The 15,819-nt window shown below is 45.7% G+C and overlaps 2 protein-coding genes across 4 annotated transcripts in view; both read left to right on the forward strand.

Annotated features, from left to right (window-relative positions):
• ENGASE (endo-beta-N-acetylglucosaminidase) overlaps nucleotides 1-15,819 on the forward strand; it is a 39,053-nt gene that overhangs the window by 7,771 nt on the left and 15,463 nt on the right. For all 3 annotated transcript variants that reach the window (XM_085856209.1, XM_085856208.1, XM_085856207.1), the window contains 3 exons: nucleotides 10,030-10,195; nucleotides 10,341-10,444; nucleotides 13,827-13,935. In XM_085856209.1, coding sequence (XP_085712335.1) covers nucleotides 10,030-10,195; nucleotides 10,341-10,444; nucleotides 13,827-13,935 — 379 coding nt within the window. The remainder of the gene's footprint in view (nucleotides 1-10,029; nucleotides 10,196-10,340; nucleotides 10,445-13,826; nucleotides 13,936-15,819) is intronic.
• LOC147012287 (protein CFDP2-like) lies at nucleotides 6-10,023 on the forward strand. Its single transcript, XM_085856211.1, has 2 exons — nucleotides 6-7,206; nucleotides 7,284-10,023. The coding sequence occupies exon 1, from the start codon at nucleotides 1,437-1,439 to the stop codon at nucleotides 2,673-2,675; it is 1,239 nt and encodes a 412-aa protein (XP_085712337.1). The 5' UTR covers nucleotides 6-1,436; the 3' UTR covers nucleotides 2,676-7,206; nucleotides 7,284-10,023.

Below are 15,819 nucleotides of genomic sequence, written 5' to 3' on the forward strand. Positions count from 1 at the left end.
TAAGACCAAGTATCAGGATCTTTTGATATTACGATTCGTGTGACTTTGTCAGTCCTCCTTCTCCCAATGTTTGCTTCTTTCGATCTCTTCCAATAATTACTTTTATGTTTTTGGCGCTCTTGCATCCTCATTGTCCTTCGTCTGTAAGTGAACAGTCTTTTTGTTGTTTCGCAAGTTTCATATTAACCATTTTGTCCTATTTATGAAACCATTAAGGCAGAAACCGTGCTGTCGAGACTGCCATTAATGTGAACTTTTAAAGGTCCACGTGATCGCTGCGTCTTGCTCCTTTGTGGTGGTGATCCATGGTAATGCCTTTTGGAGCTCTCTGTACATAGAACAGGGCTTTAAGCTAGTGACTACATTTTTGGCTGTGCACCTGCAAATATACACCTGCATGGTTGCACCTGGGCATTTTGGGGAGAGTGCAACGGGAAAAAGTCAGAGGGGGGAGAGTGTGAAACTCCATACGCAAGGACTCGGTACATGTCAGTTTCGTTAGCTCGAGGTTGAAGCAACATCTTGCGGTGCTATTATTTAATATCGTCACAATCTCTTTCATGGAGAGAGACAAATCAAACTTTGCAGAATGACATCACCAGCCATCGATAACCAATCACAGCGTCGCATTAACCGTTCGCCTGCCTCTTCGCTTGGTGAAGATTATCATTGGAGTAAATGCGCAAGGCTGACGAGCAGCGTGACAACCTACTTTAAAGCCGCCGTCACACCTTGACGATTTAGCCAGCATATGCCGATTTATGAAAAATTTGTCTAAAACGCTGGCACACATTGAATACGTTATGGGTACGTTATGTATACGTTAAGAGCACGCTGAAAAACACTGCCATAAGTCGTAGTACGCTGGCTTTAAATGTTGTACTTTTGGGTTGTCCTCAAATTTTTGCATGCTTGAAATTTTACGACGTATGCTGGCGTATGACTCACACGTTCCGCTACGCTGGCAATAAGTTGTAGGCACGTTATGTGATCGTTGACACACGTTACTTGTAAGTTACTCATAAGTCAAAACACATCGAGGTAATGTTTAGCGTACCCGAAACCTATTTCTAATCTATGAGTAACGTGTTGTAAGCACGCTACACGAACGTTGTTCACACTTCGCAACACGTTACTTGAAAGTTTCGCATACGTCGAAACACGTCAAAGTAATGTTTAGGGTACCCGTGACTTATTTATAACCGATGAGTAATGTGCTTGGGAATTATTTGTAAAGCATGTCCTACGCACAAATACGTATGTAGACGTATTTGACGTCTTCAGGACAACCACGGAACTTACTGAACGCGTTTCTAACTTACAGATACCGTATAATGGCGTATTAGCAGCGATTAGGGGAATTGGTATATAAAAAGGGGCTTCGCAGGAGGAACTTTTTCTTTTTTTTGACTTCGTGGTGAGTACATGTCCATGACATGTACTCACCAGGAGGGAAACCATGGGGTAACATCCCTGGGTCAGATTGCGGGAGTGTGTGTCGGAGTGGTGCTGAGGTGTCGTCCACCAGACGGCGGTGTCCTTGGGTTAACCTGAGGCGGTCCCTTCAGGTGGGTGCCCGGAATGTCCTATTCCTAAGAGAGGATGATCACCTGTCTCTGTTCTCATCTGAGCTCAAGCGTTTGGACATCGGTATTGCAGCTCTCTCTGAGGTTCGGAGACCAGATTGCGGCGAGATAATGGTGGGTGGTTACACCTACTATTGGTCTGGTCGCTCTGATGGTTACCATACTCAAGGAGTTGCTGTAGCTGTGTCCAATAAGCTGACCCCAATGATAATTGAGGTAACACCAATCAACGAGCGTATTATGAGACAAAGGATTCGTCACTCCATAGGTGTCATTTCCCTGGTCTCTGGACATGCTCCGACTGAGGCGAGTGACCTCACCATGAAGGACACATTCTACGCCACACTCGAGTCTGTGGTTGATCAGTGCCCCAGACGAGATACACTTCTAGTCTTGGGGGATTTCAATGCATCGACTGGAACTGATAGGGACGGTTATGAGGTGTGTGTTGGTCCCCATGGGTCAGGAACTATGAACCAGAATAGCACTAAGTTCCTTGACTTTGCAAGAAGTCATGGACTTAGGGTGGCTGGTTCATGGTTTCAGCGCCCACAAGCTCATCGCTGGACTTGGTATTCCAACGCTGACGGTGTGGCAAAGGAGATTGACCATGTCCTCATTGACGGTCGCTGGAGGATGATCCAGAACGGCAGGGTCTACCGGAGTGCTCAGTTCCTCAATACTGACCACCGGCTTGTTGTAGCAACTCTAAAGCTGCACCTTAAATCCTGGAGAATGGTACCATCCCAGCCGAGGCTGGATGTTGGCAAGCTCAAGGATGAGAGAGTAGCTGAGGAGTTTACAAACAGGCCGAGTGGACATTTTGGGTGTCTGGGTGCTTTGGGGGGTCCTGAAGAGTTATGGAGTACCTTTAAGACCACTGTCCTTGATGTTGCCGGTGGATGTCTTGGAACTCACCGCAGGGCAAAGAAGAATTTTGTCTCTCAAGGGACACTGGATACCATTGACCAGAGTCGCAGGGCGAGGCTGAATGGCAGAGCTGAGCTGTTCAAGGAGCTGAGGCATAAAACTGTACGTGCACTAAGGGTGAACAAGGAGGCCTATGTGCGAGAAATCTGTGAGGGGTAGAGCATCACCTGTGGACAGGTGATTCTCGTCCCGCTTACATGGGGAATTCACGCATTGCGTTCATCCAAGCCCATCCCTCGGAGCACTGCAGTTCGAGCAGAGAGTGGTAGGCTCTTGACAGAGGAGTCTGAAGTGAAGGCCCGCTGGGCCGGTTACTTTGAGCGGTTGTACCAGGCTGATCCCCCAGCTGTCGAGTTGGACGTCAAGGGTATTACAATCCCTGTTGCTGACGCTCCAATCAAATGTGGTCCACCTTCGCTTGTGGAAACACGAGCTGCGGTGAACCAGTTGAAATGGAATAAAGCTCCAGGGATCTGTGGCATCCATGCTCAACTTCTCAAGGCTGGTGGAAATGCTGCACTCGTGTCGTTGCATGCAGTTTTGTGCTCTGCCTGGAACACAGGCATCACCCCATCTGATTGGAAGAGTGGCCTTGTTGTCCCTCTTTGGAAAGGGAAGGGTGATCGCCAAGACTGCAACAAATACTGAGGGGTGACGCTGCTCTCAGTGCCGGGCAAGGTCTTTGCTCGGATAATTCTTGAGAGGGTTCGCCACCATCTGCTTGAGCACCAGCGTCCAGAGCAGTCAGGCTTCACACCAAAGAGGTCAACGATTGACCGTGTCCTTGCTCTTCGTGTCCTCACCGAACGCAGGCGAGAGTTTCAGCAGGGGCTGCTTGCAGCCTATGTTGATCTCTGTAAAGCGTTCGATTCAGTGAATCTTGATGCCCTCTGGAGGATTCTTGGTCTTCGTGGGGTGCCACCAAAACTGACCGATCTGATGTCTGAACTCTACTCTGGTACTGAGAGTGCTGTGAAGTGTGGTGGTACCATCTCTGACTTATTTCCAGTTGTTACTGGAGTTTGTCAGGGGTGTGTACTGGCCCCCACACTTTTCAGCACTTCTATGGACTGGATTTTAGGGAGGATGTCGGAGAGATCAAGCTGCGGTGCATCGTTTGGGAATGTCAAGATCTCGGACCTTGATTTCGCAGATGATGCAGTCATCTTTGTGGAGACGTTAGATATCCTTTTGGGGGCCCTCGAGGTGCTGAATGAGGAGTCGGAGCCGCTGGGATTACGGGTTTCTTGGGTCAAAACTAAGATCCAGTCTTTCAATGACATCTTGGATGCTGCTGTCCTGTCTGTGTCTGTTTGTGGTGAGGATGTTGAGGTCGTGGAGAGATTCATGTCTCTGCTGGCTGTGAGTCAGAGGTCAATAGACGTCTGGGTCGGACGTGGGGAGTCATGGATTTACTGGATGATGGGGTGTGGCGCTGCCGGTACCTGTGCGGGAGGACGAAAGTCCGAGTCTTCAGGTCCTTGGTGCTTCCCGTCTTGCTCTATGGATGCGAGACTTGGACTCTGACCAAGGATCTGAGACGGAGACTTAATTCCTTTGGTACCAGGTCTTTTCGGAGAATCCTTGGCTATCGCTGGTCGGATTTTGTGTCCAACAAGCGGTTACTGATAGAGACTCGGATGAGATTTGTTACCTGCATGATCCGTGAACGTCAATTGCGGCTGTATGGACATGTGGCTCGTTTTCCTGACGCTGATCCTGCTCACCAGATTCTCTCAGCGAGGGAGTCTCGTGAATGGAGGAGGCCAATGGGCCAACCGCGTGCCTCGTGGTTGCAGCAGGTTGACCAGCATCTCAAGGAGATGGGGATGGGCCTGGCATCTGCCTGGGGGGAGGGCAGACGGAGGCCCATGGAGTACCGGCGGAAAGTGGACGCAGCGACGCGGTGTTCTGGCACATGCACCCATACCTGACCTGACCTGACATGTCCATGTCATTCCGAGAGATGGAGGATACGGCAACGCTGAGCCGACAATACCTACCTGTCCTCGAACATCAACATGACCTCATCGAGTTGACACTGCACCAGTTGCTTCCTAATAGAGCCGGGAGAAGAAGACGTGAATGGAGGAGAAGGAACTGGGTCAGACCATGGATCGGGAGGTGACGCCATTACGGCATATATGACCAGCTCATGGTGGAACTCTGGAACGAGGACCATACATCCTTCATCAACTTCCTGCGAATGCCCCCAGCGATGTTCGATGAGCTGCTTGCCAGAGTGGGTCCAAGGATAACCAAGCATTATTATTATTAAATCATTTCAATAGTCCAGTGGAAGCGATTTAACTCGTTCAATGGAAACGATTTCAATTGCCGAGCACCAGCGTCCAAAAACAATAGGCGAGTGACAGGCATTTATTAAAAGTGAAGTTGCAGCCGATGAATCGAAAACCTTACGTAATCGTCGACGATACGCTGCCACGCTATGCATACGTGAGACTATCGTTGGGCATAGGTTGTGGACGCCTAAAACACGCTAATCGATCGTTGGTATAACTTATGTATAAGTTATCGAAGCATTCTGTGTTCATTACTAGTACATTATGCATTTGTCCAAGTCGTTTTGAATACTTTTAAAACTGAAATATAAAAATAGTTCATCGTGGGAATGAGAAAAAAAAATTAGCCGAAAAGAACATCGAACAATGGTGCAAAGTAGTCTCCTATTCGTGGACGCAACAAGGATCCATCATCACCCACACCCTCCCCATCACGCTCACCTACTACTACTGACATGGACATACTACTACTACCAATACTACTACTACTACTACTGATACGACTGACATTGACATCTACTCAACATGGAGTCTGGAACACTGACGGGTTCCTCTTGTGAAGCCCATTTGTATGTACCAATTCCCCTAAACGCTGCCAATACGCCATTATATGGTAGCTGTAAGTTAGAAACACGTTCAGTAAGTTCTGTGGTCGTCCGGAAGACGTCAATCAAATTCGTCTACATATGACAGTGTGTGTTTGAGATACATTACACATAGGTTCAAAGCACGCTATTCATAGGTTCAAAGCACATTACTCATAGGTTAGCAACAAGTTTCGGGTATGCTAAACATTACCTCGACGTGTTTCGACTTATGAGTAACTTACAAGTAACGTGTGTCCGACGTGTGTAAACGATCCCGGAGCGTGCCGAGAACTTATGCCAGCGTATGCGGAACTTGTGAGCCATACATTGAGTACGTCGTAAAATTTTCAACATGCTTGAAATTTCACGAAGTACTAGACGTACCACGGAATATGACAGCCTACTTCCACGTTTTTCAGCATGCTCCTAACGTATACACAACTTACCTACACCGTATTCGACGTGTGCCAGCGTTTTACACACATTTTTCATCGGTCGGCATACGCTGGCTAAATCGTCAAGGTGTGACTGTGATGTTGACACTTCCAATTTTCAGGCGGTTATGATTTAAATCGGCGAGCGACAGGTTTTTAACAGGCTACGCCACGAGTTCATCGGCGATACGTGCAGCGCGGTATGTCTAAGTTAAACTATCGTTGGGCATAGGTTGTGAACGCCTACAACAGGCTAAGCATTCGTTGGTATAAGTTATCTATAACACAACGAAACGTTCTGTGCCCGTTACTAATACGTTATGCATACGACCAAAACTTTAAAGAAAACCTCAAAACTTCAGCGTACGCCAATGTTTTACATGCATTTTTATACGTTGCCATTGCTGGCTAAAACGTCAAGGTGTGACAGCGCCTTAAAATGTGAATATATAACTGCATGTGTTTGACGTTTTATATTTCATCATTTGTCACAAATTATAGCTCCCAAACATGAGGGATTGAAACAATCAGCAAAAAACATTTCGTCCCATTTCCGCCCGTGTTAACCTTCACTTCCTGATTTGCGCTCATGTTGAAAATATTCAGATGTTCACACTGAATCATTCCTCTCTCTCACTCACTCTGTGTATGTTGGCACTGATCCATTATCCCTGTGTTATATGTATGTGTGTATGTATGTATGTATATGTATATGTATATGTATATATATATATATATACACACACTCGGGTATGTAAACACATTGTGAGAAATAACAAGCCATGCTTCCCCATTGTCTTGGGTCGCTCTTCTGCATTTGATTTTTTTTTTTTTTCATTTATGGATGTTGTCTGATGCTTCTGTGATTTTTTTTTCCCCGGTGTATCGGCGCTGATGTCCATCGGCACACAAAATTTCAACTTTCTCTGTCACCCGGAAGGTACTGATCTTTAATATGAGTCAAGCAGTCAGTGTTTAGAAATAGCTTTATATATCGTTACAGTTGTGAGGGTAGATAGAGGAATTTCATTGGAAAGTTAGGATTTGAAAGAGTTGTTTGGTCCATGGACGTGTAGGAGACATCTCGATGTAAATTTATTCGGGAGTCTGTGAGCTTAAGTGTTACGTGTCACCACACGGGGGGGGGGGGGGGGTGGTGGAGCGGTGTTAATTAGATAGGGATTAAGGATAAGTTCCCCCATTATGTGATTGCCCCCCTGTGACCTATTCCTCAGTTTTTGCATTTACAGGCGTGCCGAGCAGGCAGAGGCCCCCGTCTCCCGGGTTTTGTGTGAGCAAGCCACGCCCCGGGGTTGGAACGGTTGTTCGGTGTGACGTCAGGAGAGATTGGGAGCGAAGGCACGAGGTCGGTGTGAGAGAGGCAGCTATAGTCGTGGTAGGAACGGGGCTAGGACTGAGGATCTCACTTTGCTCCCCTCTCAGCACGACGAAATGGCTTTCCTTCGACGCATGAAGAAGACTGTGCGATTCTCCTGTTCGTGCTGAGGCAAATTGGCTCACGTACTGAGCAAGACGCTGGCCATCGACTCTTGGCTGGTCGTCTGGGATGGACCTTGAAGCCTCCTGTACGTCACCAAAGGGGACGGCACCATTCTGCAGAGTGCCACTTATTGGCAAGCGTGATAAGCTGCACGACGGTCGGTGAGCCTTGGTGTTGAATGCTGCTCACAAATTGCCTGACATACGTTTTCTTGCTGCGAGAGAGTGGCTTCGCCCCATATTTGGGTGTGTCTACACATGCACGACGATGCACTTCGATTCCAAGTTCCACAAATACCATCTCTGGACCAAGCTCAGTGCCAGAATAAAGGAAGGATTTTCTTTATTTAGTTTCCCTTTGCCTGTAGTTAAGCCTGTGTGTAGAGGCGCCTTGACTTTTGGTTTAGTTTATCTCACGATCATTATTATATCTGTGTTGTTGTTCCTTGTATATATTTATCTGTTTTCACTAAATTCCATGGTTATTTCAAGTTGCTGTTTCCATGTATTTGTCATGTGGTTTGAGTATAAACCCCCTCCCCCCCACACCATGCATCCATCTGTGCCTCCGTTGCTCCGCCAGTCCACCCCACCCCTCCCGCCAGTCCACCCCACCCCTCCCACCAGTCCGCCCCACCCCTCCCACCAGTCCGCCCCACCCCTCCCACCAGTCCGCCCCACCCCTCCCACCAGTCCGCCCCACCCCTCCCACCAGTCCGCCCCACCCCTCCCACCAGTCCGCCCCACCCCTCCCACCAGTCCGCCCCACCCCTCCCACCAGTCCGCCCCACCCCTCCCGCGTGCGTTATAATCTCTGAGGATCAACCTATCCGCCTCCAAGGAAAACCACTACTAAATAAATTGTGCACATTACATAATTTCTGGATCTGATGAATTGCAAGCAAGTGCAGTACCTATTTTGGAAAATTCTGTGCAGTATCCAATTCAAGATGTCCAGATGTCGTACATGTCTCTGCCCCCAAGTTTCCTGCAGTGTACCTGCTCGTGTATATATACGCAGTATATAATATGCTATCTGTCTGAAAAACAGAAACGCTCCTGGGAGAAAAAAATATGCAGAAAAAAATTGCTTCAAATTAACCCAAACCTCCATGAAAATTATATAAAAAATAATTCAATCATCAAAAATTGAACCCAGGCAGTGTATAGACAACCAACCGCTGCCTCAATCACTCCCAAATTTTTTTTCTTTCCTGTTAAGAAATATATCACTTCCTATTTTTATCTTTCAACCAGCGCAAGAATTAAAAGGTTCCCTTTTTATGTTTATTTTTATTATTTTTACCACGGGCTTCATGTTAAATATTTTCCTGAGTGGCAGACTGATTTACTTCAACACAAATACCCTATTGTTGGTTAACCTCGAAAAAAATTTTTTTTCTGGTGTGACGATAACCTGACGTTTATCACACTGGTCTGCCAACCAAAAAAAATGGGTTAATATTTATTTAATTATTTATTTGTCTCTTTTTTTTTTTTATGCCTCCGCACCAAGGGTGCCAGAGGCATTGTTTCCGGGTTGTCCGTCCGTCCATGCGTTCGTCCGGATTTTCGTTTACGCGATAACTCAAGAAGCAAATTGTAGAATTTCATCAAACTTGGAAAAAGGTAAAGTACGACGGGGCAATTAAGTGATTAGATTTTGGGCCAGATGTGATAAAGGTCAAGGGTCAAAGGTCAAGGTCAAACTGAAATTTTACTGTTTACGCCCTAACTCAAGAAATATTGGACAGAATTTCATCAAACTTGGTACAAAGGTAAAGTTAGACAGGGCAATTAACTGATTAGGTTTTGGGCCAGATATGATAAAGGTCAAGGGTCAAATATGTCAATACTCAAGCGTTTGTGCGGGAGAGCGGAGGCATACCCGTCGACTGCGCGCAGTCAAATTACTCTAGTTTACTTTGAGTCGTGTGGGTGAAAAAGTTGTTTTTAATTGATTACAAAATTGAGGCTCATGGAAGAGTGATGTGACAGAGAGTATGAATTGACATTGGGGCAGTGAGTGGGTCAACAGTTGGACACAAGAAGCAAAATGATGAACACAATATGCAAACTAGGATGGCACTCGATCGAGCGCATACCTCCGCCATGCAATGCCTGATCCAATCGAACATATCAGGCCCAATAAATATATCGTTTTTATCCCTATCTCTCAATGGTGAAGAATCACTTTTTAAAAAAATTAAATAAAGCTTGTATCCGGATCCAGATTCAGATCTTCACCAAAATTGTATCAATTCTTCCTTGTCGCACGCCCAAAGTGTCCGCCAAGTTTCGTACGAATCAGTCCACAACTTTATGAGATATCCTTCACACAAACAAACAGACAGACGGGTGTAAACATAACTTCCTTTCACCTTCAATGGAGGAGATAATGAGAAGAGTGGAGAGGAGGAAACTCAGTAACTTGAGAGGGTTTGGAAGTTTTAATGGGAGTACAGAGTATTGCAGGAAGGGATGGCCTTGCACGACCTGCTTTTCTTTCCCTTGAGGGAAGAGTGCTATTGAACCACCTTTGGAATATGAAGGTGATTTAGGATACAAGTGTGTTTCCTTGGGTATGCTTTACGCTATATGTACATTTATGCCTGTTTGAAACTTTTGTTTTGGAGTGTCGTAAAGACTGAGAGAATTATCCAAATCTCATCCACTTGTGAAAACTTAGGGTGTTTCTGGAATCTTGCGACGGCTTCTTTGTGAACTACAACTGGACCCGTGAGGGACTTCGGCGTACCCGTGAGCTTGCTGGTGATCGGTGGAACGATGTCTATGTTGGGGTTGATGTATTTGGACGGAATTGTCCTGGTGGTGGAGGATGGTCTACACATGTGGTAAATGAATGCAGGATTATGATTGTTGCTTTATTTTTGTAGTTCTCCAAAATAAATATAAGGTTGATGACGACATCTGCTAAATAAGGAAGTTTTTCTTCAATTTGTTTTAAACTGAGATTTGTGTATTTGTGTCTCCACCAAGGCAATAGCCATGATCCGTGAAGCTGGGCTTTCGACAGCTATTTTTGCTCCGGGCTGGGTCCACGAAGTTTTGGGCAAAGAAGACTTTCATGAAAACCAGCTGAGGTTAGAAGATTTGCATCACTTATCAAATGTATTGTCACAGGAAGAAATGTATTGTTATCAAACGCATACGGGGGTAATGGGAGTAAGATGGACTTAGTTATGTCATTCATAATCATCGAGCACAAGTGTGTGGTTTCTGTGTAAAATGATAGGACTTGTCAAAGTGAGCACCGGATTTAGGGTAGGGCAGACTGGGCAAGTTTCCCAGGGGCGTCCACAATATGGGGGCATCCACACAACTGTTCCTTTACTTCATTGACAATGTGGTATACTGTCATCACTGTACGTACGCTGCTAAAAGGGTAGTGTTCTTGCCTCAGTTGTTTGCTCATGCTCTTGTTCAGTTTGTATGTTACTTCTGTATCTGCAGGCATGTATTCTGAAATGCTCAATAAAACTGTTATATGATGTAGATTTGTGTTCTAAATGATAAAAGTTATGTTATGCTCAGAAGCCCAAATTGTATTTAGCATGGAGGAGTGCAAACTATTGTCATAGGATGACTGGACAATCGCTATCCAGGGACCTCCACAGTCCGAAACTGCCCATGGGCCTCTGCAGTCCTAAATCCGGGCTGGTCAAAGTGCGTTCAGAAGCCGATAAACGTGGCTCCTCCCTTCTGTAAAGGCCCTGTCACACCTTGACGATTTAGCCAGTGTATGCCAACGTATGAAAAAATTGTCTAAAACGCTGGCACACGTCGAATACGTTATGGGTAAGTTTTGTATACGTTAAGAGCACGCTGGCATACGTCGTAGTACGCCGAGCTCGTCGATAAATTTTAACATGCTTGAAATTTTTCGACGTATGCCAGCGTATGACTCACACGTTCCGCATACGCTGGCCATAAGTTGTAGGCACGTTACGCGATCGTTGACACGCGTCGACACACGTTACTTTAAGTTACTCATAAGTCGAAACGCGTCGAGGTAATGTTTAGCGTCAGTGTTCCAGACTCCCTGGTTTTTTTGTTTTGGTTTTTTTTTTCTTTCTTTCTTCGGCATGACGGTGATGTTGACACTTCGATTTCTAGTGCGGTTATAATATAATATAATTAATAGGATGCCGCTCAACGATTTAAATCATAACCGCACTTGAAATCGAAGTGTCAACATCACCGTCATGCCGAAGAAAAGAAAGAAAAAAAAAATCAGTCATAGACTGGTACTTACGAAATCGTCAACTTGACCTCTGACCTTGTCTAATAAAAGCTGTCTCGAGAGAAGGTCGCAACGCAAACCAGAAGTTTCTATGATGATTCTGTACCAAACCATCAAAAATCGAATGTTTGACCTCACCGTGACCTTAATCTAATCAGCACTAGCCATCACCCTCCTGAATCACGTGGTGTAATTTGACATTGGTAGCTTCTTCCGTTCTCGAGTTATCGTACCTACAAACAAACACACAAACAAACACACACAAACACACAAACAGATGACGGAAGTCATCAATATACTTAAGGAATCTTTAAAACCAGGGAGTCTGGAACACTGACGCTAATCATTACCTCGACGTGTTTCGACTTATAAGTAACTTACAAGTAACGTGTGTCAACGATCGCATAACGTGCCTACAACTTATGGCCAGCATATGCGGAACATGTCATACGCTGGCATACGTCGAAAAATTTTCAACATGCTGAAAATTTGTCGACGTACTCGGCGTACTACGACGTATGCCAGCGTGCTTCAGCGTGCTCTTAACGTATACAAAACTTACCCATAACGTATTCGACGTGTGCCAGCGTATTCGGCAAATTTTTCATACGTCGGCATACGCTGGCTAAATCGTCAAGGTGTGACAGCAGTTGACACTTCGATGTCTAGTGCGGTTATGATTTGAATCATCGAGCTGCAGCCTTTTAATAGGCTACGCCACGTGATCGTCGGTGATACGCTGCCGTGTGCTATGCATAAGTTATACTATTGTTGGGCATAGGTTGTGAACGCCGACAACACGCTCAGCATTCTTTGATATATGTTATCGAAACATTCTGTGTACATTACTAATACGTTATGCATACGTCCAACTCGTTATGAATACGTCCAAAACTGGAAAAAACATCAATAGTTCAGCATACGCCAGCGTTTTACATACATTTTGATACCTTGCCATACGCTGGCTAAAACGCCAAGGTGTGGCAGGGCCTTAATGTGTGTAACTCCCTTCCACCATTTCTCCCCGATTAATCCTTCAAATCGTTCTCTTCATTATCTGCCTGTCGGCTTTAATAAATTATTTCAAGCTCCGCAAGCCAGAAACCCCTTCCTCCCCCACCACCCCCCGCCCCTGATGACGGCGAAAGGCAGGGCCTTGTATTCGTGCGTAAAGTAAGAGCCATGCAAGGAATATTAGTCTCATGCACCTGCTGAAGGCACTCAAAAACGCAGAAGGTGCTGGAGGCTACGAGAAGCTGGGCAGCAAGCCAATGAGCATGCATGAGCTACACACGGTCCTGAGATAGTAAAGGCTGAGGGGTGGGGAGGAAACGGACAGTTGGGTTGAGTCCTGCGGAGTGCAGCGAGTGGCGGATAGAAAGATGGACAATAAACCTTGAGGACGACGGTCCGAGCGTTGGGCGGTTGATAACACTCGTGTGCATTGTCCCAAAACCCAGACGTGATCCAGCCTGTCATCTCTCCCACCCAAGACCACCGCCACCAGCCATCACTACCCCGAGCAAGCATCTCGTCGGGACAAAGTTATTTCTTATTTCTGTCCGGTGATCTATCCCTGTTTTTGGTGTATGTGAATGATTGGGCCCCAAGATATTTCACATAAGCCATAGTGATCTCTTGGGTGTGGGAAATTGTTTTTGGATAAATTATTGTTGTCAGTGTGTTTTGGTTCTTGTTCTCTCCCCCCCAATCCTTCATTCCGTTAAAAATCCTGATTTTCACACTGGTGTGTCGGCTTGGTTTGCGGTTCAATTTGGGAACGGTAATGAACGACGTGGGTTAGAACACGGCCGTTATTAATTGGTTAAAAAAGTCCTTGTTAGAAAGTTTTAAATGCAGCTGTTTGCTCTGGGTTATGGTTCGGCCCCCATCCTTTAGACGGAACTGGCTGTAAGCAACAGATCTTGTTGGAGTTTCTGTACGTCGGAAACTGAAATAAAGATCTGTTCGGCTTTCCCGGCAGACAGCATATAGCCTCCGAGGTCCATCCATCGCTAAATTGGTGATCGTTTGGGTGAAAGATTTAACCACATGTCCACGCATGGTCCACCATTACAATATCAACAGAAACTTGCCATCTGCAGATTATTTTTTTCCCCTTTTTTGTTTGATGTTAATGACGTATCGTTAACTTTTAATACATGCACGGAATTTTTTATTTTTTTATGACCCTCTTGGTTTATTTTGATTTGCCGTTTCAGGTTCTGGAACCTCATCAATGAGTACCTCCCCACACACAGCATCTCAACATTGCCCTTGGTAACTACATTCTGCCAGGGTCATGGAAAACATCTGTACTTCAATGGAGAGGTGTGCTTTGTGGGGAGAAGTGGTCCCTGTGGAGGGTTATCCGTTGCAGGCGAAAAGTGCTCTTTTTCTTTTTATTTGTAGCTTCCAGCAAGCGGAAGCTGCATTAAGTGGGAGTGTTGCCATGGGAATATGAAATTTGAGGTTGAATATTCAGTCGATTATTCTGCCTGCGGAAAGGTGCGATTGAAGTTAATGTATTGTAGGTTTGGCTGTGATGCATGACCCGAGATGCTGGGGAACCAACAAGTTGGCAGCCATTTTGTTTTAAATGCTTGTACAGGATTTAGAATTCTTTTAACTTTCCTCAAATGTTCGACAATAGTTGTTATCTTTATTATAATTAGCTAAGGCGGTTGACTTTGGCCACCTTTCTCCTTCAGGGCACTGCTGCCGACGCTCCCTTCTGTGGTCTCGTAGGTTTCCTGGTGATTTTCTTTTTTCTCCTTTTTGCCATTGACAGTTGCACACCACCCCTGTCAAGACTCATGTTTCTCCTCTGATCCTTCCAGTGCAGCATGTCAAATCACTGAAATAATCCTTGTAGATCTGTTTCTTCACATACCCCACTAATCCAAATGTGGAAAAGCCTCATCCCCAAAGTGGTTCTCCCATCTTAGTCTCCTTGAAAAACTGCCTCTTTAAGGCCTGGTTGGCTTCCCGCAACAACTGCAAGCATATCATCCCCACAACTACCGCCGAGATCCAACGGTGCCTTCATTGTCTTTGGTCTAGTGCATCTGCACCAACTTCTGCGAGTCATCGTTTCCTCCTCTCCAAAAACCTTGGTGGCTCCATCTCCAGCTCTCATAAATCCAAAGCCAACACCTTTTCCTCTCAGTTTGTAGCCAACTCCACTCTGGATGACTGTAATACAACTCCTAATTGTCCGAAATCCAACCCCCTTATGCCTATCACCAAGTTTTCCACTTGCAAAGTTCACCAGACCCTGCTTTCCTTTGTCACCATCAAAGTCAATGGTCCAGATGCCACTCCTGCGATTGTCCTCGAACACTGTGCTCTCAAACTAACTCCTATTCTCTCCAATCTCTTCACCCTGTCCCACTGTACTGCTTCTCACCCTCAACAAATCACGGGTCTGACCGGTGATGGAACATTGCTCCGATGTCCGGGGTGGTGCTGCTCCTTCAGTCATCGGTAGTCTGGATCACGTCCAAGCTCAAGCTGTCCGACTGATTAACAATCATATTTTGTCTAACCATCTCCAACCTTTGGTCCACCATCAAACATTTTTTTCCTCTATCTCTTCTACTGCTACTACCACAGTGAGTGAGTGCTCTGTCAAACTTTGTTTCTGTCCCTCCTCCTCTTCATTCTGTCCGTAACACCCATCTGGCTTCTACTGGTTAACCCTTCCTTCCCTCCGTACCAATCGCCATGCCTCTTCCTTTCTTCCCTGCACTGCTTCTCTTGGAACAGCCTCCCCAACAGTGAGTTCCCAACTTCGATCAACTTGCAACAATTAAAGTCACAAATCAATCGTCTCAATCTCATTTAATTTTGACATTTTCCCATCCTTTCTTTGCTTCTTCACCTTGGGGAGCCCTCTTGGTTTTGGACTCGACACTCCCCCTGTTGTGTGTATTTTTGAAAACTTTTTTAACTTTCCCTGACGTGATTCATGTGGGTGTTTTTAAAGGCAAAATCTGCTTGTTTCACCGAACCAATGCCACCCTCTTTCTACTCCAAGGTTATAGTTTTGTCACCATTGTCGTTCCAGCTGTTTGTAGTTATCCTGCGGCATACACCCAGATTTTCAGTTCCAGTGTTGTTAGTTTATTTTGTATTTAGTTATATATGAATGAAATGTATTTTGGCCAAACGCACAATAAACTCGAGTGGGAGCACTCGGTGGAGTGCAAAACC

The sequence above is a fragment of the Eptatretus burgeri genome, chromosome 15 (genome assembly GCF_056783735.1).
Source record: "Eptatretus burgeri isolate ZD-2024b chromosome 15, Ebu_testis_v1, whole genome shotgun sequence".
In the NCBI taxonomy this organism is placed as follows: domain Eukaryota; kingdom Metazoa; phylum Chordata; class Myxini; order Myxiniformes; family Myxinidae; genus Eptatretus; species Eptatretus burgeri.

Bases quoted from the DNA above. Each gene is read 5' to 3' on its own strand.
- LOC147012287 (XM_085856211.1), top strand. From the start codon at position 1,437: ATGTACTCACCAGGAGGGAAACCATGGGGTAACATCCCTGGGTCAGAT.